Here is a 22,839-nt window from a genome sequence, read left to right on the forward strand (position 1 = left end):
GAAGCAGCCAGCAGTTAGCTAGCGCAGCGGCTTCAGCTAGGAAGGTAGCCAGCGGTTAGCCCAGTACCGCTGCGCTGCTCACATTACAAACAGACGGGTTTATACATAGCCTACGGGTTTCTACCAAAATAGATACAATTCCCTCGGCGTCGCTGAGACATTGCTATTAAATGTCTAAATCGTGAGGTTGTGACGGAGGAGGTTCGGAGGCCGTGTTTTTTGTGGTAAGTAAATGATGATCCAGCTGAATATGCGCTTAGAGGAAACAAGCTAAGAACGATAATATTGATTCACTTAGCTCACCATAGCTGTCAAAGTCATGCAGCATATTCAGTTTCTAGGGTCAGACTTAGGTTAGAAACACTCAATATTCTAACAATGTCATTCTATGTTTTGTTTTTAAGCTGCTGAAATAGGTGGAGCCTTTGAGTCACAAATATGTTATATGATAAGCATTTGGTTTTCAAAGCCCCTTTTCAGAACATGACCAAAAATTAGGGGAGTTAGTCTTGTCTGTTTAACGGTACTGGGTGAAATATCTCTCTCTGTAATTGCGCTCAGTTATATCACCGCTACCATCACACCCATTTTACTGGCAGCTTTCCAAGCTCTGCAATGTACCTGCACCAAGCAGGTGTCTGCATATGATGGCCGTGGAAGATGGTCTATTTTATTGTTATGTATCTGTTATAACACACGCACAACTGTATTGTTCTCGCCTTGGTGTTAGGTTGAGTTGATTCTGAAGGGGAAGATGTGCAATGGAATTTTAGAGTCAATTTCAAATGCCTTTTGGGCCCACACCTCAGCCACCGCGCGGTCCTTTGTGTTGCTGCTGGTACTGACTCTAGCGTCCACTGGGCAAGGTTCAGGTAAGACAGCTCATGTTTGCACATTAGAGTAAAGCAGCAGAGGTTTATTCATTTGTGCATGTAACATATAATCCCTAATTTGTTTGGCTTAATGTTTGTCTAGTACTCAGTAGTTTTTTTTTTGTTTTGTTTTGTTTTTTGTTGTTGTTTTTTTCAGGTCCATCAGTATGTATTGTTAACACTATTAAGTATATTACTGCATGACTTCTAATGAACTATAATTAGTTTAATTATGATTGAATTTTAAATATGGTAAAATACATGGATTGTTTATGTTGACTAGAAACTACATGATAAAATGTAAATTTTGTAAATATTTGTCTTATTTCAACACTGAAACATTTTGTCAGTTTTAGTCACAAAATTATTGACATGACACAATAATAATAACAACAACAGACAAGAGGTAACTCCATTATGACATCAATAAAAAAATATTTGTCTGCTAATCTGCTGTTTTGTTCAGTGGTGCACTTGTGATAATATTTGAACTCTACTATTCAAATGCTTATGTTTTGTTGTCAATTATTACTCATAATTGTCTGTCTAGTTTTATGTGCCTTGACTGTTTGATTATTTAAAAAACCCTGCTTAGAGCTGTACTATGAATCTCGTTTTATGACAATAAATCTAATCTAATAATTTGTGACAGCCGAAGGTTTAAAGTCAAAATGATTGTCTCTTTATTTTTCCTATTTCTCCTATAGAAGTACACACTACTGGGCTGCTTGTAGCACATCCAGTAACTAATAAAAGTGTGTCCCTTGTGCCATTTTGCATTTTTATTATTTTGTTTTACCAGTAATTTGTGTTTTTGACCAAATACATCTAAAGAACACATCTAAATACTTTTCAATACAACCAATCCAGTAGTCACTTGATTAGTTTAAAAAAACAAAAGTCCACCTGTGTCTAATTTAATGTGAGTATAAATTCAGCTATTCTGTAAAGCCCTCAGAGATTTGTTAGAGAACATTAGTAAACAAAAAGCATCATGAAGACGAAGGAATACAGCAGACAGCTCAACTGGAAAGTTGTGAAGAATATATTGAAGGTTCTAATGCAACAACAAAACCTTTAGGTGCAGCTTTAACTAGGTTGAATTAAGTTTGTTCTATCTTTCCGTGTTACTGTTTTGTGTTGCAGACAAGTCTCAAAGCTTGTATCTCAAAGTATTTGTTGTTTTAATTCCGCAGTTTCTCAGAAGTCCCTTTCTCTCCACTCCTTTCTTTCCCAGGATGTGTGAGGCCTTACATGGTCCAGAACAGCTGGGTAAACCTCACAGAGACCAACAGAGGCTTGTTCCCAGTGGGCACAGTGCTGCAGTACAACTGTGACCCCGGTTACTTGCCAGATGGACCCAGCATCCTTACCTGCACCACATCAGGCCGTTGGTCCTCAGAACCTCCTCAGTGTATACGAAGTGGTGGTAAGGCACTCAAAGCGACCTCTCTCTATCAACCAGACTGCCATCAGATTCTCATAACTTCATTTTCTACATTATCAAGTTTTAATTGTCCTGCTCTCGAGTTTCTAAAACTGCAGATTTTTTGACCAGTTTGCCAACATATAAGCAACTTTTAAAGCTGGGCTGCTGATTTGTATGTTGTGCTTTTCCCTCATCAGCATGCCTACCCCTCTCCAAACCTGAGAATGGGGGCTACACCTGCCATCCATCCCCATGTCGATTGTTTTCGCATGGCACTATAATAGAGTTCATCTGTAATGAGGGCTTTGCTCTCAGTGGAGATTATCCCTACCTGACGTGTCAGGATGGACAGTGGAACGGACCAATGCAGATCAGTTGTGTAAGCAAAGGTTGGTCAATATATTACAGTTTTTAATCTGTCGGTCCTAAATGCACACCTGTCACCAAAACAATAAATGTTTAAAATTTGTTAAAAATTTAATAGCAGACTTGAAATCCCTGGTTTTAGTAAAACTTTGATCTAGATTTGGTGATTCTGAATTCTCCTAGAGTACTGTAACATAGCAAGATGTAAACCAGCATTCAGATACTTTTTCCATCCTTCATACATTAATGAGTCATTATTTATTTACGGAAGCTCTCAAAAGTGTTTCAATTAATTTTAAAATGCTCAGTTTTTCCCGTAAAATGATGAGACCATAATAACTTAAAAACACATAAAAATTTCACATGAAATATTACTTTCTTAAGTGCTTTGAGACAACATGTTGTATAAATTTGCACTTTATATACAAACTGAATTAGATTGAAACTTTTAAAATTCATCATAAAACAAACTGCTCAGAGTGACTGCTCAAAAATGAAATGTTGAAAACATTTCATTTTTTTCGGATGGTATTGTATAAATATTGACATTTCAAGACTGGCCAATTCTCCAAAATAACGGAAAAGACAGAAGAAGAAGCTGATCGGGAAGGTTCCCAAGAGATCAACATTTCAAATACTGATAGTGTTCTGCATGTGACGACAATCTGCTGTATTCTCCATATGCCTGGACTAAGCAGTAGGGATGGAAAACAAGATATTTCTATCAAAGAAATTATTGGTGCTTGTCTAAAATCTCCTTAACTTTTGTGAAAGACAGAGCATCTTTGTTGTATTCCGTTTAGCTTCCACATTATCTGCTGGAAGTGTAGCTCTCTCTCACTCTCTCACAGCCTGAATGAACAAGACATGTTTCTTGAAATGTCTTAGAAAAAAAACTGAACAATAGCTAATTGAATCTTCTTTTGGGCAATGGCAGCTTCCTCACTGAAACAAGATGCCAATGCAACATGGCAGCAATGTGTGTTCACTGATTGGGAACAGATTGTTTTTGAGTTCCAGCTTACTAGTCAGTGGTCAGAACCATTCAATCTGACAATAGTATTTCAGTCAATAGTACATTATTTTTTGGTACTTTTATAATATTTTACTGTCTAAAACAATGAACAAAAGACCAATTAACAATCTGATTTTTTTTTCCCATATCACGTTTATTTAAGGTTGCATTAGACCCTCTGTGGTGCAACACGGTTCAACTAATCTGACGGACACCAACAGGAGCTTGTTTCCAGTGGGCACAGTGCTGCAGTACAGCTGTGATCCAGGTTACCTGCTGGTCGGACGCAGCATCCTCACCTGCACTTCGATCGGAGACTGGTCCTCTAATCTTCCCCGCTGCATACGCAACGACGGTACACATGGAACGCCTTTCTGAGTGTACTACAAGTGTTTACTGGTTGTAGGTTTTGAAGATGTTCTTTTTTTCTTTCATTGGCAGTTTGCCAGCCTCCGTACCAGCCAGAAAACGGAGGCTACACCTGCCACCCATCCCCATGCAGACGATTCTCTCACGGCACTGTCGTGGAGTATTTCTGTGACGAAGGTTACATCTTGAAAGGAGACTACAAATTCAGAACCTGTCGCTATGAAAAATGGGACAACATATCGCCAGTCACTTGTGTTATTAAACAAGGTGGATGAACTGCTATAAAAATATATGAAGAGTTGCAAAGCTAAAAAAGAACTTGGTTAAAGAAGTGCATTTGTCACTAATACTTTTTATTATTGTGTCTCTTTTTTAAGGCTGTGTAAGACCCTCGATGGTCGAAAATGCTTTAACCAACTTAACTGACATGAACAGTAGCTTGTTCCCGGTGGGGTCAGTGCTGCAGTATAGCTGTGAATTCGGTTACCTGTTGGATGGAGCCAGCATCCTCACCTGTACCACACCCGGACACTGGTCCTCAGAACCTCCTCGCTGCATACGAAGTGACGGTAAAGATTACTCCTCTTTGAACTCCATATTTTGCCCAGAGTATCAACTTCATTGCCATTCCTTCCTATTTTTGATAATGCTGTTGGACTGCTGTTTACCTGGTGTGTTACATAAAAGACATATGCTTCTTTTATATATTCCCACACAGTGTGCGATTCTCCATATCAGCCAGAGAACGGAGGCTACACATGCCACCCGTCCCCGTGCCGAAGACTTTCTCACGGCAGTGTGATCGAATACTTCTGCGAAGAAGGTTATGTTCTGAAAGGAGACTATAAATATCTTACCTGCCAGTACGGCCAGTGGGACAACCAGATGAAGATAAGCTGTGTCATGGAGCAAGGTAAAGAATGTGACACATATAACTTCAATATGCTCATTTTTGCAGCACGATAATTATGTTGATTGATTCTCTGCCCCAAAGACCACATTCCGACTTTGCCTTTGGGAATGCCAGCCTTGTCCATAGTTGCTTCCACAGCAAGTTCAGTGGCTTTGATCCTGCTGCTGGTGGTGCTGTTTGTACTTTTGCAGCCTAAACTCAAGTCCTTTCATCGGTGAGTCGTCCCTCCGAATATTATCTTGAATCTGCTCTTTGTAGAAACAAATGAACAAATTATACATTTTTTTCCGTAGACGTGACCATGGGGTGTCGGGCCAACCTGTCTCCATCATGGTGGAAGGGGTCCAGGTGACTCTTCCCTCCTACGAGGAGGCTGTGAGCAGCAGTGGAGCTTCCACACTCAGCCCAGAGTCCAGAGTCCAGATAGTGTTGTCTGAGGGTCAGCATGCCTCAGCACTAGAGGCCGGGCCGTCGAGGCCATCTTCCCTCAAACACCAGCAGTCCGAGATGCCTGTCGTTCACCCTGTGCTGCAGTCCTCCTCTTCCTCACCGTTGTCTTCCGGTTGGATTCTGGAGCACGCAGGTGCAACTGGAGGCACCGCCGCCGCGCGTAGAAGGACGTCTGCAGGCAGTGACCAACAGAGCCTGTCGCTAGACTCTGAGATGGATTACTCTGATGGTAAAACATTACGTCACACAAACATTTTTCTCCATGTTTGACATTGAATTAGATGAAACTGTAGCCTTTTAAAACCTGTTATGATTACCTAAATTATTTTCTATTTGATTTCAAGCCTGAGCATCATGTTGTAGGAGTGTTTTGTTGCTGTATTGACTGCTGCACTTCACAAATTACACGGCATCATGGGGAAATAACATTATATAAAAAAACATTGAGGCAACATGCAAAAACATCAACCAGGAAATAAGTTTTGGTAATCCTAACTGGCCTAAAACAGGACAAGTTTGGTTTGTTTTATTTTCAGACGGCAAACATTTTAAAGTTGACATGCGTTTTTTATTCAGTGTGTGTTAACATCATGATTTAACTTTACGTAATATGAGTTTCAACGTTTGAATTGAATCGTTTATATTAGCTTCCCAGTGACGCAGTTAACTTACTTTTGTTTTTCCGTAGATATGCCATTACTGAAGGAGGCCTGAAGCATACAGAAGAGACAAGTCACCAGTACTGACCTTTACTGATTAACAGACTTTTATCAGCGGAGATGACACCGGTTAATGAGTGAAGTGCTCATTCACTCTGAACATGGTGAACATGGTTCGTCTTACCATCCCAAAGGAATACAGATGAGGAAATCACATGTACATATGCTTAAATTAGGCATTCCAATAGTGTGTACGTTTGTCTACTTTCTCAAAATGCAGAAAAAAATGAAAGGAGGAGGCAGTTTGGAGCGAACGAACGTGTCTTAAAAATGACGCTTTGCAGTTTATTGAGCAAATCTGTAAACTCATTTTGTAAAAACAAAAATCTGACTTGTTTACTATTTACATAAATCACACATCACTTAAGAAACACATTTGCTAAGATGCATGAACCCACGTTACTATTGAAGTAGTAAAAGCTTATAGTGTTTTCTTCTAACATTTGGACGTTTTAGTCAACAGTTACACGTCAGTATGTAGGATAATAATACATCCATCCTATTTCTCCTTCTGGTTTTCCCTCTTCATGCTCATATTCCTTCCCTTATAAGGCCTTAGCTTTCCACTTCTATGCACAGGTATCTATAGTATGTGAAATAAGGAGTTTTAAAAGTGAATGTCAGTAAAATGCCCTCACTGCTTAGTGATTGATTATCTGTGGCATTGTGAAACACCTCACCTGAAGATATTGTCTTTTGTTAATTTATTGAGGCTGCTGGGAAACTCCTGCTTCAAGCCTAAAACGTGTTTGTAATTTATTTGTGCCAAGAAAGCTGTTGATCAGCTGTTGTGATGCCTCTGCAGCTCGTGTAGTCTCTCAAAGGTAGTTTGTAGTTCATTTTCCTTTGGCTGCCGTGACGTCAGTTGTGACGTGAAGTGTATGGGCAGATGCGTCCGTCAGAAAAAGCAAGATAGCAAAAAGAACAAATGTACAGATCAGTGTAATTTCAGTGTTTGCTTTATTTGACCTTCTACTGAGTTTACTTTTAGATCAAAGGGTGTATGTTTTTGTTACAGCTGCGTTCTAATATACGTAAAAAAATAATAATAATAATTAAGGTCTGATTATTCTGTATATATCATGTAAATTTGATTAAATATTATTTGATGTGTTCAATCTGCTTTTTATCATTTTTTAGTGCTGTTTTGACATCACTTGTCTTATTATGGTGAAATGTTTTTCTAAGTTTCAGATATAAAGGTTTGTATTAGCATAAAAAAAATGTAACTCCTTTAACCTTCCATGTAAGGCTCCATTCCTGGACTTATTTTTTTCTTTGTACCTGTTGTTTTCTGGAAGCAGATTTCCTTTTTATGCAGAGGTTTATTTGCCACCAAAAGTGTATTGCTGACTCAGTTCACATAATAATTTGACGGCACAGAAGTTTCTGAATTTTAATGAAAACACATCTGAGGTCATGCTGAATTATGCCAAAGGCTTGCTGATAGCTACAAAAAGCATGTTGTCGAGATGCAATTTGCTAATCCACAACTATGCGCATATTTGACTTTGTGAGTACAATTTGACCTTCTTTGGCTTATGGGAAATCCAAGGTCAAAATCAAACCTGTTCACCAAGTTCTTGTTTTCAAAAAACATTGTTTAACGATTCTTGAAGGGAAACTTATCAAAAATGTAATTAATGTTCTACAGTCATAACCATAATCATAGTAGTTTACCTTTTTTTTTTACTGCGGTTTTCACTGGCATGCTGGATGTGAGGCATTTAAAGATCTTGGAGCATCTTGGTCTTCTCCCACACTAATAAATATACAGAACACTACCAAATTATGTCAAGATTTTTGAAGATTGGTCATCTGGGAGAGCAGAAGAGTTTGAAAGCAAATGGTTTTGGCACACAGAAAGATTTCAGACACATTAGCAGTCAGTGTTAAAGTTAGTTTTATGATTAGCCAGGATAATAAAGCTTGTTGAAATTAATGTAATCCGATTGTTTCTCAAACAAAATTGTTGTTTATAAAGTTTTAAAAAATTCAACATTTGTGGAACTACAAAAAAACATTTTGGCTGTGACAGCAGGCATTTTTAACTGCCAAGGCTTTGGCAGACTTTCAGTCAATGTCACAGGTTTGAAGCTTGGCACACCTTTTTAGGTACGTTTCTCCAAGAATGCATTGGTCTCTTTGTAGATCATTGTTTCACCTCTTCTTGTTGGGCATCAACATTCTGCCATTTGTTTGGATCTGAATAAGAAAAAAAACGTGTTTTTATTTGCTTCAAGTGATTATAAATTGCAGGAGATTGCCATATTGGTCATTTGACCCTGTTCTTTCAGCCTTGCTCGCATAAGGCAGGCTGTTCCAAAACTTACCCCCGTGTGGTGCCGTGACTCTTTGGTAACATCTGAAGCACAATGCCAGAAGGAGGGCCTCTGCACACTGGAATGTGATGTACAACAAGGGGAATAAAAACAAGGGTCCGATGGACTGTGGAGAAAAGGCCACCTTAAGAATGGTGGTGCACAGCTGGATGTTTTGAAACCCTGTCTCCATGGAGATGGTTCTGCTGCATCTAAGAAAAAGGGGTGAAGTAATTTGTTAGAAACTCAATCCTTCAATGCATTGTACTTATTGTGTATCAGTTCAATTATTGTAGAAAGTGATGAGGTGGAATTTAATAATAAGGAATCGGTTTCATATTTAAGTTGCTAAAGCAAGCTTGTCTCCTGTTCTGCCTACAGAACAAATAGCGTTTGATACTGCAGAGCTATATGAGCTGAAGATTTATTTATTTATGCGTGAAACGAAGCCACAATCTGCCTGTTTACTGAATGAACTGATGAGCAACATGTTTTAACCTACTGTGGGCTGAGTCTGCAAATGACCGACATGACATATCCCATTATAAAACCAATCAGAGGCATCAGTGCAGCCACAGCGAGGACGTCTGGCATGAGGATCATCCATATCACATCCTTCACAGCGAGGCCAGAAAGGACAGAAACTATGATGCTGGATATTATCAGGATGCCGAGACCAACCTGTCAAATAAGCAATGCCACATGGGTCAGACATTTCACTAAAGAATTGAAATGTCAATTATAATATACTAACACTTAGTAAGTCTTCCTGTGGAAACTGAAACTTCACTGATTGCTGCCACCAAGTCTTGCCGCAGATCTTCTGCAGTCAGTACAGGGTTTTTGACCTGCTGCCTCCTCCATGAGTTGAATTTTTAGCTTTAAGCAAATCTTTGTAATAGCAGCTTTGTTCAATTATTTCAACTGTTTCCTGAGTAATTTGTTCATAGCATGTACCTTAACAAATTATAGATACAATTAAACTGTTTATAGAGCCCTTTAGCTTACGCATACAACTGCACATCAGATTGAGCAATGTAGCGTGACAGGTGGGGACTCTAACACCAACAAACATTTGGCTTGCACTGTTCTGTTTGGCAGCCTGAGCATCAACTTCAGTTCATCATTGTGTGCAAGAATGAGTTAACCCACTCTGCTTTCTCTGTAGCTCTTCCACAAATGGGCAAGAGGGTACGTGTACTTTTCCAGCATATCATCAGTGTTGGATAAGAGGTCATTGTGTGGCTAAACAAACAGAAAGCTGTTCTTAGATGAAAAATCAAATCTCATGGATTTTGTGCTCTTGGCCCCAAAATGTTTAATTGTCATTTCAGATAACTGGCAGAAATAATCCTTAAGCTGCAAATAAGATTCATACAAAAGAAATCTTTGTTTGATTACTTACTTTTGTTACAGTTGCAGAGTAGTTTGATTTGTAGTGGTTGATGAAAATGCCGATGGCACAAGGCAACAGGGTAAACACGAGAGCAGTGATGATGCCGACATAAGGAACAGCATCTTTCAGACCAGTAAAGCCTTGGCTGAAGATGTACAGCAGCAGAGGCATGAGAACCAGGGCGGCAATGCTGGAGCAAGTTGTCATGACGATACTGCAAGAATTTCAAATAGGTGAAATAGGAGCAGTTTTTCTTACAACTGTGTAAAAGATTGCCATATTTGTCTAGGTTTACCTGAGATTCATGTCACCTTTTACTGAGAGAGAAAAAATGTTTGATAAGCTTCCTCCTGGACAGCAGCCACAGATGAGTACAGTAACGGTCTTAATCGGATCCATCCGGAGGATTTTGGTCAAAGAGAAAGCAGTCAGGGGCATTACGCAGAACTGGGCCAGCAAAGCAATGGCCACCCCTTTTGGCTTGAGAAGATGGGCCTTAATTTTGGAGATCTCCATCGTGCAGCCGAGGGAAATCATGGTGATGAAGAGGATGATCACGGTCAAAATATTAATGGCTGTGTTCATGGGTTTAGGGATGATCAGGATGCCCATGCTGCCATTCCCAAGGATGATACTATCATTGTAAATGGCAACAATTCCCACGTAACCGGTGGTCTGATTCATCATGACAGTTCTTCCAACACTAGTTTTATTGCTTCGTGGTTTGCACCTGCCACACAAATTAAAAGAAAAAAAGAATACTTTTTGTGACTAAGTTATTTATTTCTAGGACAGAAAACAGAATTTAAGACCAATGATGCATCTATCCATTGAATTTGAACCTCCTGCCTTAAACCACTGTCAACATTAGGGCTGCTTATGCGTCTTTTTTGGAAGTCTGAAACAAATTAGCATAAAACTCTCACAGTAGTTTTTAAGTGACGTTTAAAAATAACTCAAGGTGTAACTACCTATGAATTTTTAAATAGCAAATTGTGTAAATAATTTGGAAGAAAAAATTGTTTGTATGAGTTGTCTTACCCTCTGAACTCTATTTCCTTTTTTCATGTTAGATTCACAAACCTATTGTATTTTAAATTTAAGGCATTTCTTCCCACTCTGTTCCATTTCTTTAGAAACTTCACTCAGTAGTACACACAGAGAAAAATCTTCTCAAAATTTTCTTTGATGCATCAAGTGGCCTAAGATTTGTTCTTAGTGTAGACAGAGTTATAATGGACAGTCAGACGCCACTTGGACTTAGACAAACATTGGCCTGGGTCACTTACTATTCAAATCACATTTTCCACTGGAGCAAAACAAGCAATAGCTCTCAGCCCAGAAGCCTTTTAAACAAGATTTATATCATTTAGAAAAATCTTATTTTATTTAACTAGTTTATCTTATTTAACTAGTTGTGCGTCAGTGTGATAAAACTGCACATTTGTGAGCTCAATGTTTGTTTTTGGACTAGTTCTAACACAGTTGTATGTAAGATTTTGTTCTGTTATTGTTATTATTCACACCAACTTCTGTTGCTTCATTGCTTAACTTTGTCTTTAGCTCTGTGAATGGATTGGAGGCACTAAAGGGGTTTTCTCTGCAAAGCAAATTTTCTGAATTCCACTGAGTTGGAGTTTAATGTCCTCCATTAAAAAGTAATGCATTGAAAATCAATGGTACGGTTGTAAGGTTAAAGCTCCTTGAGCCAGCTAACATTGTGTCTATGTAGTCCAGCTATTATTGTATCTATTGATATTTTTCAATTTATTGTTAATTTACTTGTTTAAAACTTAGAGAAATTTACATAATCTGTTTCAATATATTATGTATTGAATCATGTTGTCATAAACAATTACATTTTGTACTTTATTTTGTGTTAGCTATGTATGGCTTAATTTTTCTGATTTTACTGTTTATAATTTATGTATAATTTTACATATGTAATATGTGTTTCTTCTTTTCAGCATTGCATGCACCTGTTTCTTCAACCTGCACAAATATTTTTGATCTATTCTTTCATTACCGTAATTTACTTAAGTTGGCCATTTCTTGTATGTTTCATTAATGTCTGTCTTAACTTTGGGCAATACATGAAAATATAGTGGTTGAAATAACTGATAGAATATTAAATAGACCCCTTTTTGTGACATATTTTTAAACATAACACCAGCTTTTAGTTGATAAGAATCCAAAAAACCTTGACAGAAAACAAAACAAACAAAAGCCACCTTATCTGCATTTAGAACATCCAGAAGTGTTAACAAGTAAATTGTAAATTGAAAACTCTTGAAATTTTAATTTGATAGCTAATCATGTAGTCTTACTAGAGTGGCTCAATCAAAATCCCAACTTGGATCTAAAGAAGAAACCATGGGGAGGAGCTAAAAGACTTGAATTTTCTCACTAAACATGAACTGTCAAAACACAAGTGGAGCAAAGCTACTCAACAATTACAAGAATGTTGAGATTGATGTAAATAAATATTTGTGTAACAAATCCACATCAAGCTTAATTTATTGAATTACTGAAAATTACTTTTTAATGACATTTGATTTGTGCCTTGGAGCTGTTGTAACAAGCTGTACATTCATATTAAGAATGGGATTGTAATACAGTTTAGTCTAGCGGTTCTCAACGTGGGCGGTACCGCCCCCCAGGGGGCGTTCAGAGGACGGCAGGGGGCGCTGGCGGACATTTTTACAAAAGGGGGGCGCTGGGATGCCTTTGGGGGGCGTTTGGTCGAAGGTAAACTTTACACCTTAAATGCACAATGCCAGTTTAGACTTTGAGCAACTTGGTAAAACTGTATTGTGTAACATTAAACCATGCTTGGCTGCAACTGTATCGATGGCAGCTCTTCTTCTATTCAGTGTTTGTTAGCTTCTGTTAGCTTCTTGGCGCAGCTCCGTTCTCCTGCTACTGGTAGCTAAAATCACGATACCCTCACCGTGCATCCCTCTGATAAATGAACCCATTTAAATAAAGAAATCAAGAAATCCCTCCATGGGTGATACCACGATAGAGAGCGTTCATTTTATAGCGTTAACACCGGTGCTGTAAGTGGTCCAGTATGAAACGGGGGTGATAGAACAACGCAGCACTTTTAAATTTCAATAATCAGAATGCAGAAATTGTTTCCGTTGTTTTAAAAGGTTTATGTCTATCTGCCTTTTCCCCATCGATACGCTTCCGCAATGCACCTTAGGGGCTTAAAAAAAAAAAAAAAAAAGACGCGCACATGGCGCAAAACTCTGAAACAGGAGAAGCGGGACATAAAACGGAGCGACGAACTAGATGTGAATTATAGCATAAAAACAGAGAATCCGACGCTGAACAGTGAAAAATCAACACATGATGTGAAACACATGACGATTAGGAGGTGCAGCAGGTGATGAGCGAAAATTACTGGTGGTCAATAAATGATAAAATAAATCTAGCAACAGGAAAGAAACTAAAGCAATAAACCGAGAGAGGATAATACTAATCAAAGGAAACTAAATGGAAATGAATGAAGAACACTATTCAAGAATAAACTAAGAAACTAAAGTAAATACAGAGGAATAAACTGGTATGGCAAGACCTTTCGAGCAATAATTAATACAGAGGACTGTATGGCAAGAATAAACAGACACTATTTCCAGATAAAAGGTAAAATAACATTGTTGAAGTGCCATGGGGTTTGTTGAGACCACATCTAGTACTGAGAGTAAATATATCTTACAGACCATAACAGTAAAGAACTGATCACTTATTTATGTTTTTAATTAGATTTGATATATTTATTTCTTCAATATTATTTTTCATGTCAGTGTTAATGTTATGAGGCTGATGACTCCATGACACTTTCAATTTGACTCATTAGGATTTGAAGAACCAGATTTGTTCTTTGTAATTTCTGTCCAGTAAAACTATTAATCTATAATTCAATAGACAGGTCTATATAAAGATATGATCCATGTTTCTGTCTCATGTATGGTATTAAAAGGACCTGGAACTTTTGTTTTTCCACTAAAAGCTCTGGTTTGCACAATAAATGCCATGTGGGTGAAGTTTTATGGATGATACTCTGATGTCCCATTCTCCTGAAGGCAGCACAGAGCTGCACCACCAGAAACTGACAAACACTAAGAGAAGAAGAGCTATGATTAATGTAGTTACAGTTCTATCCATGTTTTAATGTTGCAGAGCTCAGTCGTTTTGCAAATAGTTCAAAGTTTGAACTGGCATGTTGAACACCTTTTATCTGGTCATTTTGTGCAACATTTAACAACTAGAAAATGGCACAAAATAAGAATATTGTTTCCACTCTGATTGGCTGCTGTTAGGCCTACCAATTTTAACTTGAATGTTCATTGCATTTTTCGTAGACGCCTGTGAAAATAATTTCTATTCCCATGGCTTTTTTGTTCTCTGGGAAATTATTTTTGATGATAAATACAGAAACAAGCATAAAAATCAAAACATCTACAACAGTGATAGTAATATTAATGATAAAATAATGGTCAGTGCAAAGTAGCCTGCAAATTCTTTGGTGGGGGCAGTGAGGGACCTGGATAAAGGCTAGGGGGCGCTGGCCCAAAAAAGGTTGAGAAACATTGGGTTAGTCTCCCTTTTTGCTGGACAATAGGTGAATCTTTTCATAGCGTTTAACACTGCCTGCAGACACTCATGGCTTTCATGAAAGCTTTAGACATTCAGAGTCAAATTAACAAAAAAACACCTTATTATAAAAACAACTCTAAAAACACAGTTAGTTGGCTGAAGGAAATGTCTTAGCAATCAGATTTCTTTGTGAACTTAAACACTCAAAAGAGAGAGTTTAACTAAATAAGTAGTGTTAAAACTAATGGTGTTATGAGTGGAAAAATATCACTTACCTCAATTTCAGGCAGCTGGCTGCAGTGTTAAACTGTAGAAACAGGCACACTTGTCTTCATACTGGCTCACATTCTTGTGCCTGAACCCTCGACTGTGTTTGAGCCCCTTTGTCACATGCTCTTCTAACAAAATGGTTGCTGTAGATGCTGCAGGCAACTAAACAAGAGACAAGGGATTTTCAGATGCTCTCAAAATTACATGCTCATATGAATCCATTTTCCCCCCTTTTTAATTGCTACTTACTAAAAGTATTCTGCCAATTGTGCCAGCTCCCCAGAAGTTCCCCTCTTCTCTTTTCTGTCTTTTGGGGTAACTACAGAAAAATTAGACCTTTGTAATCTTGAAATATGAGGATAGAATGTAAAAGTTTCTGTTCATCTTAAATTTCACTGGACTTAATTTTGCAGAAGAAAGATACACGTTTTTATATTCACAGACAGTGGATTGGTTGCCTGCAAGACTTGTTGGTGTTCCCAAAATAAATCTTCAAACATTCATAAAAATCCATGAAAGAAATCAGATAAAAATATTGATTACCGTCAGATTTGTTAGATATTTGGCTAGAAATAACCAAGAGTTTCAGCATAATTATGTTATGAAGCAGAAATAAAAAGATCCATAATTTCAACAATTTCTTCATCCATCCAAGTATCCATGAGATCCACAACTCAAGTAAAATAATCTGTTGCTTGGACAACAGGCAGCATTGCATGTGTTTAAGTTAAAATTAACAACACATAACCCTGAATGCATCATTCCCACTGTGAAACAAGATTATGGCAGTATCTTGTGTGGATGATATTCTTATATGGAAAGAATTGGGAAACTGATCAGAGTTGAAGGGAAGATTTGTGGAGCTGTGAAGATCAGGTTTACTTCTTTTTACACAAAGGGCTTCCTTAAATAGGAGGTATGATAAACCTGTTATAGGTCAGCTCCTGAAAGGTAATGAAATTAAATATACACTCAGAGCTGCAATGCTATGGTTAAAGTCAAAGCCCATCTATGTGTTACAATGATCCAGTAAAACTCCAGTAATGCGCTGATTCCAATCTCACTGAGCTCGTGCTATTTTGTAAAGAAGCACAAGCTTTTTGCCTGCGCTTCTTTGCAGAAGAATGAGCAAAAAATTTACATTCCAATGTATGTCTGGTAGAAATGTACCCGGAAAGACTTGCAAGGAGTTTAATTTTTATTTAGAAATAGATTTTATAACCATGTATAATTTTTTTACTACACTTCACAAGTATGAATGACAGTTTCACTGAGATAAAAAGGTAATATTTGATTGTAACACAACAAACTTTAAAAAAAAAACGCTAAATCATTTTCTCATATCCATTAGACAAACAAATAATGTTTCATATAATAACTCAATCATGTTTTTTTTTTTTTTTTTTTACCTGTATGCAAACATTTCTTTTAATTAAAAACATATCTTAAGGGGACTGTAGAGGGTTTAAGTGATGGTTTGCTCAACATATTATTCAATGGTCTTATGAATGCAAACGGAGGACCATGGATGACAGGTGGGGGAGGGCGGCTGAAGTGAGCAAGGCTGCCATCTGGTTTCATAATCATATGTTGGACGAAGCGCAGGGGAGCCTGTTGTTAACGCAAACAATAAAAAATGGCTACTCAAACATCAAAACAGTCATACTGATTAATCCTGGATGCAATGGTGGGTTTTAATGTATGAATAGGATTGAATGTTTGACAAACATCTAAATCTACTTACTGCTCTTTTATTTTCTATCTCGTAATATATAACACTATATTACAGCAATTACACTAAGCACACAGAGTCCTGAGATAGCTGGATATCTAACTTGTAAAGTAGATTTTTTTTCTTAGTGTGGGTACGTTCTAGCCCTTAGCTTTTAGGGAATTGTAGTCTTAATGTAAAAATGGTACCCACACCTAACGTAAATTGATGTCAACCCTGAACACCATTTCCCATAGGGCGTTGCTCAACCCGCGCCTGCGCCGTGCTTGTTTTTCCCGTCCATGTGTCTCGTCATGCGCCTGCCGTAGCAGCAGCAGCTCCGCGTACCGTTTTGTGTGTTCGCCTCCAGTTGTCGCTGCACTTTGTTTTGACAGCTGCCTGCTTTCTTTTCTAGAATTTTTTTTTACTGAAGAATGAGCGAAAACGATGACATCGAAGTCGACAGCGATGTACGTGATTCGGTTTCTTCCAGCAGTATTAGCTAGCCAGCCTTGTTTAAACGGACTGCAGCGTAAATATAAGCTGCTGAACACCGAAGCTATGTGAGCTAGCTCAATATTTTTAAGCTAACACTGAATATATTTTTTGAAACAAGTCGACAAAATTCCCGTTTGTCTAACATGTTGAAGTATTTTCTTGTAAATAAAAGCAAAACACACAAACTGGACTGAGGGAACTGTACATTTTATTACATTAACGCATAATATTGTTTATATAATGTTCCTGTGAGGTACTTGATCATTAGCTTGCGTACAGAAGTATCTTCACAGTTTATCTACGCCCGTACATCAACCAGATGTATAATAAACTCCTTATATAACTGCAGTGTTCCACATTTAAAACGTGATGCGACAGTCACGAACAACAGTTAAGCTGTTGCTGCAAGAAGGTCAACTCATGGGAGGGGAAATTCTCTGAACATGTTGTACTTTATTTAAATGAAATGCATACACTTTCCTCTTGTTTTCCGGTGTATAGGTCAGAAAAATACTTAAAAAAAATAAATAAATAAATCTTGTTTGCTGCAATCCGTGCATTGCAGGTTGGGCCCACCGTCTTACTATTGTAGCTACATCGATAACACTGAGATAGTCAAAATATACTGCTGTGTTTTATCTACTAATCTTGGATCTGATTAAAAAGGGCGTGTTTCGTCCTTTAGCCCGCATGGTAAATATTGCAAATCAGCACTGAATAGACATGAAGCACTTTTGCGTTCTGCTGGTGTCTCTGCTGTCGCACGTATCTCATGAGCTCCCTACCGACTTGGCCCTTTTAAAGTAGTTGTTTTATTTCTAAGTATAATCCCTCTGTAATGTTTGTTTTTAGTTAGAAAAACAAAATACATATGGTATCAACTGATTTGGTTGGGTGTGACATTGGCTGACAGTGGAGCATTGATGGAGTCACTTTCTGACATATCTCCTGTGTTATGACTTATTATTTTACTGTGGATTATCCTGCCCCCCTGGTTTCATTAAGCTGGGATGTCCAGCTTCAGATCATCTTGCAGCCACTGGGTGCTTGCATTTTATTTAGAAGTTTGTACAAACGCTTTCACAGATTTCTTTTTTTTTTTTAAACATTTAGTGAATTGAAATCCAGAACACTACTCACAAATAAATCCAGATGTATGAAACTATGCATAACTCCTTAGGACATGCCAAACTACATGAAAATGAGCACACATGAGACATTATTCATTTAACTGCTACAATCATAGCGGTACTGTAGAAACATTCGTTCATCACCCGTGGAGTTGCCGTGGGGCGGCACACACACATTCTTCCTGTGTAACCTTTCAGATCCACCAGCAGTGTCTTTTGCCAAAAAAGTTAATTCAGTGCTGACAAATAGACTTAAGACCTGATCCTGCATTTGTTGTCACAGTTTCAGTTGCTTTAACTTTTAATAACTGCTGCTAATTGCTTGTAGATATGGGCAAGATTAAATGAGTAGAGGCTTTGTGGACATGTCCTGACTTGCATCTGCCTATCAGGGAAATGTGAAGTTGGGTTATTAATGCTGAAAATTGCAGTGATTATGTCAGTTATTAAACCCACATTTTCTGTCTTTATGGTTTCTTTTCATTTTCACCACAATTTTCTGGGAGCTTTACCATCTCAGCCACTAAAAAAAAAAAAAAACATTTCCTTTGCATCAACAGTGGTTAGAAACCATCCAAATGGCCAAGTGCAGATATTTAGAATGTGAGTGCATGGCACTTAAAATATGATATTCAACAGAATATTGAATCAATGGAGTCCAGTACAATACAATTACTGCAAAAAAAAAAATATTGATGACTACAATTCATTCCATCGTTCACCTTGATTTATGAAGATCTACCTTAACTTCATGGCATGGTGTCTTGTCTTTCCATTTTTGAAGCATGACAAAGAGAAATGGATCTCTCTGTCACGTCATAAATATACTCTGGGGAAAACAGGAAGTTTGTTCTGAGTTTTGGCTCTAGCCACTGCGGAACAATTACGGTTGAGAGGCTCGACGGTCTCTTCACTTCTTGTGATTCACAGCAAATATGTAGTTTGCTGGGTAGGGACCTGTTTATCTTGAAGCGGCCCAGCCTTTAAAACAGCAAAGAGCAAACAAAGATCGCATTCCTAAAAACGTCTCTGCTGCTTCCTCTTGCACAGGAATTTGTACATACAGTGAACCTTTAAAGTTAAAAACAGGCCATACCGGAAACCACGTGCAAACTAGTTAGCAAGCCCTTTAATTCGTTTTATGAAGTGTTTCAATTATTTTTTTAAATATATATATATATACGCCATGTTGTTTTGAAGAAATGGCTGTGTAAAGTGTGTGTGTGTGTGTCTCTGCAGGCAGACAAGCGAGCCCATCACAACGCGCTCGAGCGCAAACGGAGGGACCACATCAAAGACAGCTTCCACAGCTTAAGAGACTCTGTGCCTTCATTACAAGGAGAGAAGGTGAGATGGGCTAAATATTACTGGTCACGTTTCAGACAAATTAGAATCCGATATAGTGTCCCATGACCTCTACTGTTCGGTTTGCTCCACTTTTATGTCTTGCACTGATTTTGAGTCATGCGATGTGGAACATTAGTGCTCGTATCTGTTTAATCAGTGGCATTTAATCACTCAGCTGTTCCTCTGTGGTAACGCCATAGAGAAGCAGAAGTTTAGAGGCTGCTGTCACGTGTTTGATTGGTAACATAATTCCTATGAATGGACAGTCTATGCAGTGTTTGCTGAGCTGTCACTTTATGTGCAGCAGATTAGATTCGTGCCAAATAAAAAAGTAAAACCTGCTCTGTTTCTTGCCAAACTGCATACACCTGTTGAACTTTTTCACATTTTGCCACGATACAAGCCAAACCTTGATGAATTTTATTGAGATTTTATTTGATAAAACAACTTGAAGTACTGCATGGATACGTTTTTTTTTTTTTGTTTGTTTTTTTACATTTTTAGTATTGAATATCTGAAAGGTGTGGCATACTCACCTCCAGTTGCAACTGTATTTGCAACAAAGCATATTTCTAAAAAGTATTGACTCATGCATGCCATACTTTTAAGAGTTTTATGTAAAAAACATTTTTTTTTAATTCTTAAATTTTTTAATCCCATTCCAATTAAATACATTTAAACTATTTTGCTTTGACAGGCTTCTCGGGCCCAGATTTTGGACAAAGCTACCGAATACATCCAGTTGATGAGGAGGAAAAATCACTCCCACCAGCAGGACATTGATGATTTAAAGAAGCAGAACGCACTGCTGGAGCAACAGGGTATGTAGAGGAATCTTACAGCTGATGATTGCTTTTGCTCACTTCTTTACATTTACCGTCTTGTGTCACTCGGTGTAGTCCGTGCCCTGGAGAAAGCCAAAGGGAACTCTCAGCTCCAAACCAACTACTCCTCTGACAGCAGCTTGTACACAAACCGCAAAGGCAGCGCGGTGTCGGCCTTCGACGGCGGGTCCGACTCCACCTCTGAATCGGAGCCGGACGAGCCGCCCAACAGGAAGAAGCTGCGTGTGGAGACAAATTAGACTCCTGACGGTCTAGACTGACTTTTTGTATCCACCAGCTCTTCTTACCTGCCTGCCTTCTTACACCAGTCAAGAAGATGAGGTGGAAACTGTCTTAGAGGTGCTGTTACTGTGTGTCCAAAACGCTTCTACCTTGCTGTGTCCTTCCGGCAAGCTTCCCCTCTCTGTTTTTGTGTCCCCGAAATGACTTTTAATGCACCCAAAGTGTGGCAGCTCAGCAGTTTTGAAGGACATGTTGTTTGTAAGACCTCATGATCACGCGTAGAAATGGCACAGCATGAAGCTTTAGTAAAGCTGCAAAAACAAGCTTTTCTTTTGGTTGTTTGGGACAAACTTTGTAATCCACCGAAGCTGTACAACTATACCAGCTTTGTTGAAATTATGATCAGAGATAGTTTTTAATATTCGTATTTTTCCAGGAAAGAATGTGAATTTGTCGTCAGAAAAGGTGTCCATCTTTTAAGAAGCAACCCTCTTTATTCAGGTTAGGTGACTGAAATAATGTCTTTGAAAATGTTGTTTTAGTGAATCCCTCTTTTAATGCACTAAAATGTATTTCATACCCTTATATTGTACATTAATATGTCTGGTCTCTGTAATGATTGGCTTCAGAGTAGACCAACTCCCAGTTTTAGAGCATTTGAGTATTTATTTTCCTCATTTTTTTTATCTCAGTAAATCTATAGATATATATATGTGGTTTTAAAAAATATCCCTCAATTAATAGTGAATGTTACACAACACAGTTGAAGGGCAGTAACCTTTATTTTTGTTAATGGAAGTCCATTTCAGTGTGTTGTTTGTAACACTATATTCCTTAATGGTGTCAGTTCTGCACAGAAAAGCCTTCCCTTGACATATTTGCCTGTGCTGGGAATGTTGATCTTTAAAAATCAGAAAATAATGTGTGTATGTAATCAATATTTGTTCCATTCCATGGAAATTACAGGTATGTTGTACATACTGCCAATGGTTGTCTTGCAAGTTAAGGCATACCTTTATTATGAGACTATAAATAAAACTATTTTATCCTTTTTGGATGTACTTGTGACTCAGTGTGTGCTTATTAACTTCTTTCACCAGTTGAATTTATTAAATGAAATCCATAGGGTAAATCTTGAATATGTTCTCCAGTGGTGAGGTGTGGATGCTGAAAAAAATTAAAAGTGAAGATTATAGTCTTCAGGATTTACATGAAAAATATCTTTATTTCTGACTGCTTAGCAAATAGATTATTTTCCATATTTTCTTGTGCTCAATGAATGTATGCAGATTTTATAAGATTAGTCTCACCATAAGTCTACCTTCTTTATTTTTTTCAGCAGAAGTGGATGTTAATGGAGCATTTCTGCAGGAAACATGGTTGAATTGTGGAATGTGCTGACCAAACCATGCAGTTTTTATGCAATGTGGTGTTTAAGTGATTGTAGAAGGTCTATTATTAAATCTGTCTAAGGTGAAATTAAGACAAGAACACACAAAAAATGAACTCCAACCTGATGGCAGAGGAATATGCATAAAAAACTTGATGAAATGTAGAATTGCAAAAAAAATAATAAAAACTGACCAGAAACTGTAGCGGTATTGGTGACTAACTGTGGGTAAAGCAAGTTTGATCCACTTTACAGGAAATATAGCTTGTAGCTTTATACTTGCCTTTTGTGAGCAGGTTGCAGGAGGTAAGCAGGTTGGCTTGAAGTTGCAAGTTCAATTACATTACAATTGAACTTAAATAGAATATAAATGGACACCCAAATGTGGAACAATGAAATAAATTATTTAATTCAACATGCTGAAATAAATATATTTGGAGATATATTCATACAGCAATCCACCTATAAATAAATGGCAATCATTTTAAAAAGAATTTAATAAATTAGGAGTCCATGAACATCTTTAAATGTCAGAAAATCCATTGATCCCTTTTTAAACTGTAGTAAATAATTTCATGGTTTTATGATGTACTTCACTGACACTGGATAATATGACACTAAATTCTGATTTGTTATCTTGCAGAGTAACAAGGTTTACGTATAAATAAAGGTAAATAAAGGTAATTGTATTTATATAGCACATTTTTAGCAACACGGCAATACAAAGTGCTTATAATTCAAATAAAAATCAATCAATACTTGTTTAATACGAGTGAGGTCAAAATTTTAAAGATTATAAATATCTTCAAATATTTTTAATCAGAATTTTAAGATAACTTAAAGCAAAAGTAAGAAAATGAGATCGCCTCTTTGCTGACCTGACGACTACTGTTCATTGGAAGCGACGTGTCCGACGCGCACTGAAGGCAGCACCAGATCCTGAAGTTTGTAGATGAAATAAGTCCAGCTGG

The 22,839-nt window shown here is 37.7% G+C and overlaps 3 protein-coding genes across 4 annotated transcripts; 2 read left to right on the forward strand and 1 right to left on the reverse strand.

The window, feature by feature from the left end:
* The first annotated feature begins 17 nt into the window (after positions 1-17).
* LOC103458517 (sushi domain-containing protein 4-like) lies at positions 18-7,251 on the forward strand. Of its 2 annotated transcripts, XM_008399382.3 has the most exons (11): positions 19-224; positions 731-872; positions 2,110-2,301; positions 2,499-2,690; positions 3,846-4,037; positions 4,124-4,318; positions 4,429-4,620; positions 4,770-4,964; positions 5,046-5,178; positions 5,258-5,643; positions 6,103-7,251. In XM_008399382.3, the coding sequence occupies exons 2-11, from the start codon at positions 755-757 to the stop codon at positions 6,126-6,128; spliced, it is 1,821 nt and encodes a 606-aa protein (XP_008397604.1). In that variant the 5' UTR covers positions 19-224; positions 731-754; the 3' UTR covers positions 6,129-7,251. The 2 variants fall into 2 exon arrangements, with proteins under 2 accessions (XP_008397605.1, XP_008397604.1); XM_008399383.3 differs by lacking the exon at positions 2,499-2,690 and having other exon boundaries at positions 18-224.
* LOC103458516 (hepatic sodium/bile acid cotransporter-like) lies at positions 6,377-22,837 on the reverse strand. The gene is made up of 8 exons (XM_008399381.3): positions 22,747-22,837; positions 14,975-15,044; positions 14,731-14,887; positions 10,146-10,580; positions 9,860-10,064; positions 8,957-9,135; positions 8,467-8,666; positions 6,377-8,338 (listed from the first exon to the last, which is right to left on the reverse strand). Exons 4-8 carry the CDS (start codon positions 10,535-10,537, stop codon positions 8,286-8,288), a joined length of 1,029 nt encoding a protein of 342 aa, XP_008397603.1. The 5' UTR covers positions 10,538-10,580; positions 14,731-14,887; positions 14,975-15,044; positions 22,747-22,837; the 3' UTR covers positions 6,377-8,285.
* Positions 16,726-21,539, forward strand: LOC103458515 (protein max-like). The gene is made up of 4 exons (XM_008399380.3): positions 16,726-16,906; positions 19,304-19,411; positions 20,109-20,232; positions 20,311-21,539. Exons 1-4 carry the CDS (start codon positions 16,871-16,873, stop codon positions 20,493-20,495), a joined length of 453 nt encoding a protein of 150 aa, XP_008397602.1. The 5' UTR covers positions 16,726-16,870; the 3' UTR covers positions 20,496-21,539.
* Positions 22,838-22,839: the final 2 nt, after the last annotated feature.

This window comes from Poecilia reticulata, chromosome 22 (genome assembly GCF_904066995.2).
Source record: "Poecilia reticulata chromosome 22, P_reticulata-male-v2, whole genome shotgun sequence".
Lineage (NCBI taxonomy): Eukaryota > Metazoa > Chordata > Actinopteri > Cyprinodontiformes > Poeciliidae > Poecilia > Poecilia reticulata.

Bases quoted from the DNA above. Each gene is read 5' to 3' on its own strand.
- LOC103458516 (XM_008399381.3), bottom strand. From the start codon at position 10,537: ATGATGAATCAGACCACCGGTTACGTGGGAATTGTTGCCATTTACAAT. The intron at 10,065-10,145 runs GTAAACCTAGAC...AAATTCTTGCAG, and splicing joins AAAGGTGACATGAATCTCAG to TATCGTCATGACAACTTGCT. The intron at 9,136-9,859 runs GTAAGTAATCAA...CTTATTTGACAG, and splicing joins ACTCTGCAACTGTAACAAAA to GTTGGTCTCGGCATCCTGAT.
- LOC103458517 (XM_008399382.3), top strand. From the start codon at position 755: ATGTGCAATGGAATTTTAGAGTCAATTTCAAATGCCTTTTGGGCCCAC. The intron at 2,691-3,845 runs GTTGGTCAATAT...CGTTTATTTAAG, and splicing joins GATCAGTTGTGTAAGCAAAG to GTTGCATTAGACCCTCTGTG. The intron at 4,621-4,769 runs GTAAAGATTACT...ATTCCCACACAG, and splicing joins TCGCTGCATACGAAGTGACG to TGTGCGATTCTCCATATCAG.
- LOC103458515 (XM_008399380.3), top strand. From the start codon at position 16,871: ATGAGCGAAAACGATGACATCGAAGTCGACAGCGAT. The intron at 16,907-19,303 runs GTACGTGATTCG...GTGTCTCTGCAG, and splicing joins ACATCGAAGTCGACAGCGAT to GCAGACAAGCGAGCCCATCA. The intron at 20,233-20,310 runs GTATGTAGAGGA...CACTCGGTGTAG, and splicing joins CGCACTGCTGGAGCAACAGG to TCCGTGCCCTGGAGAAAGCC.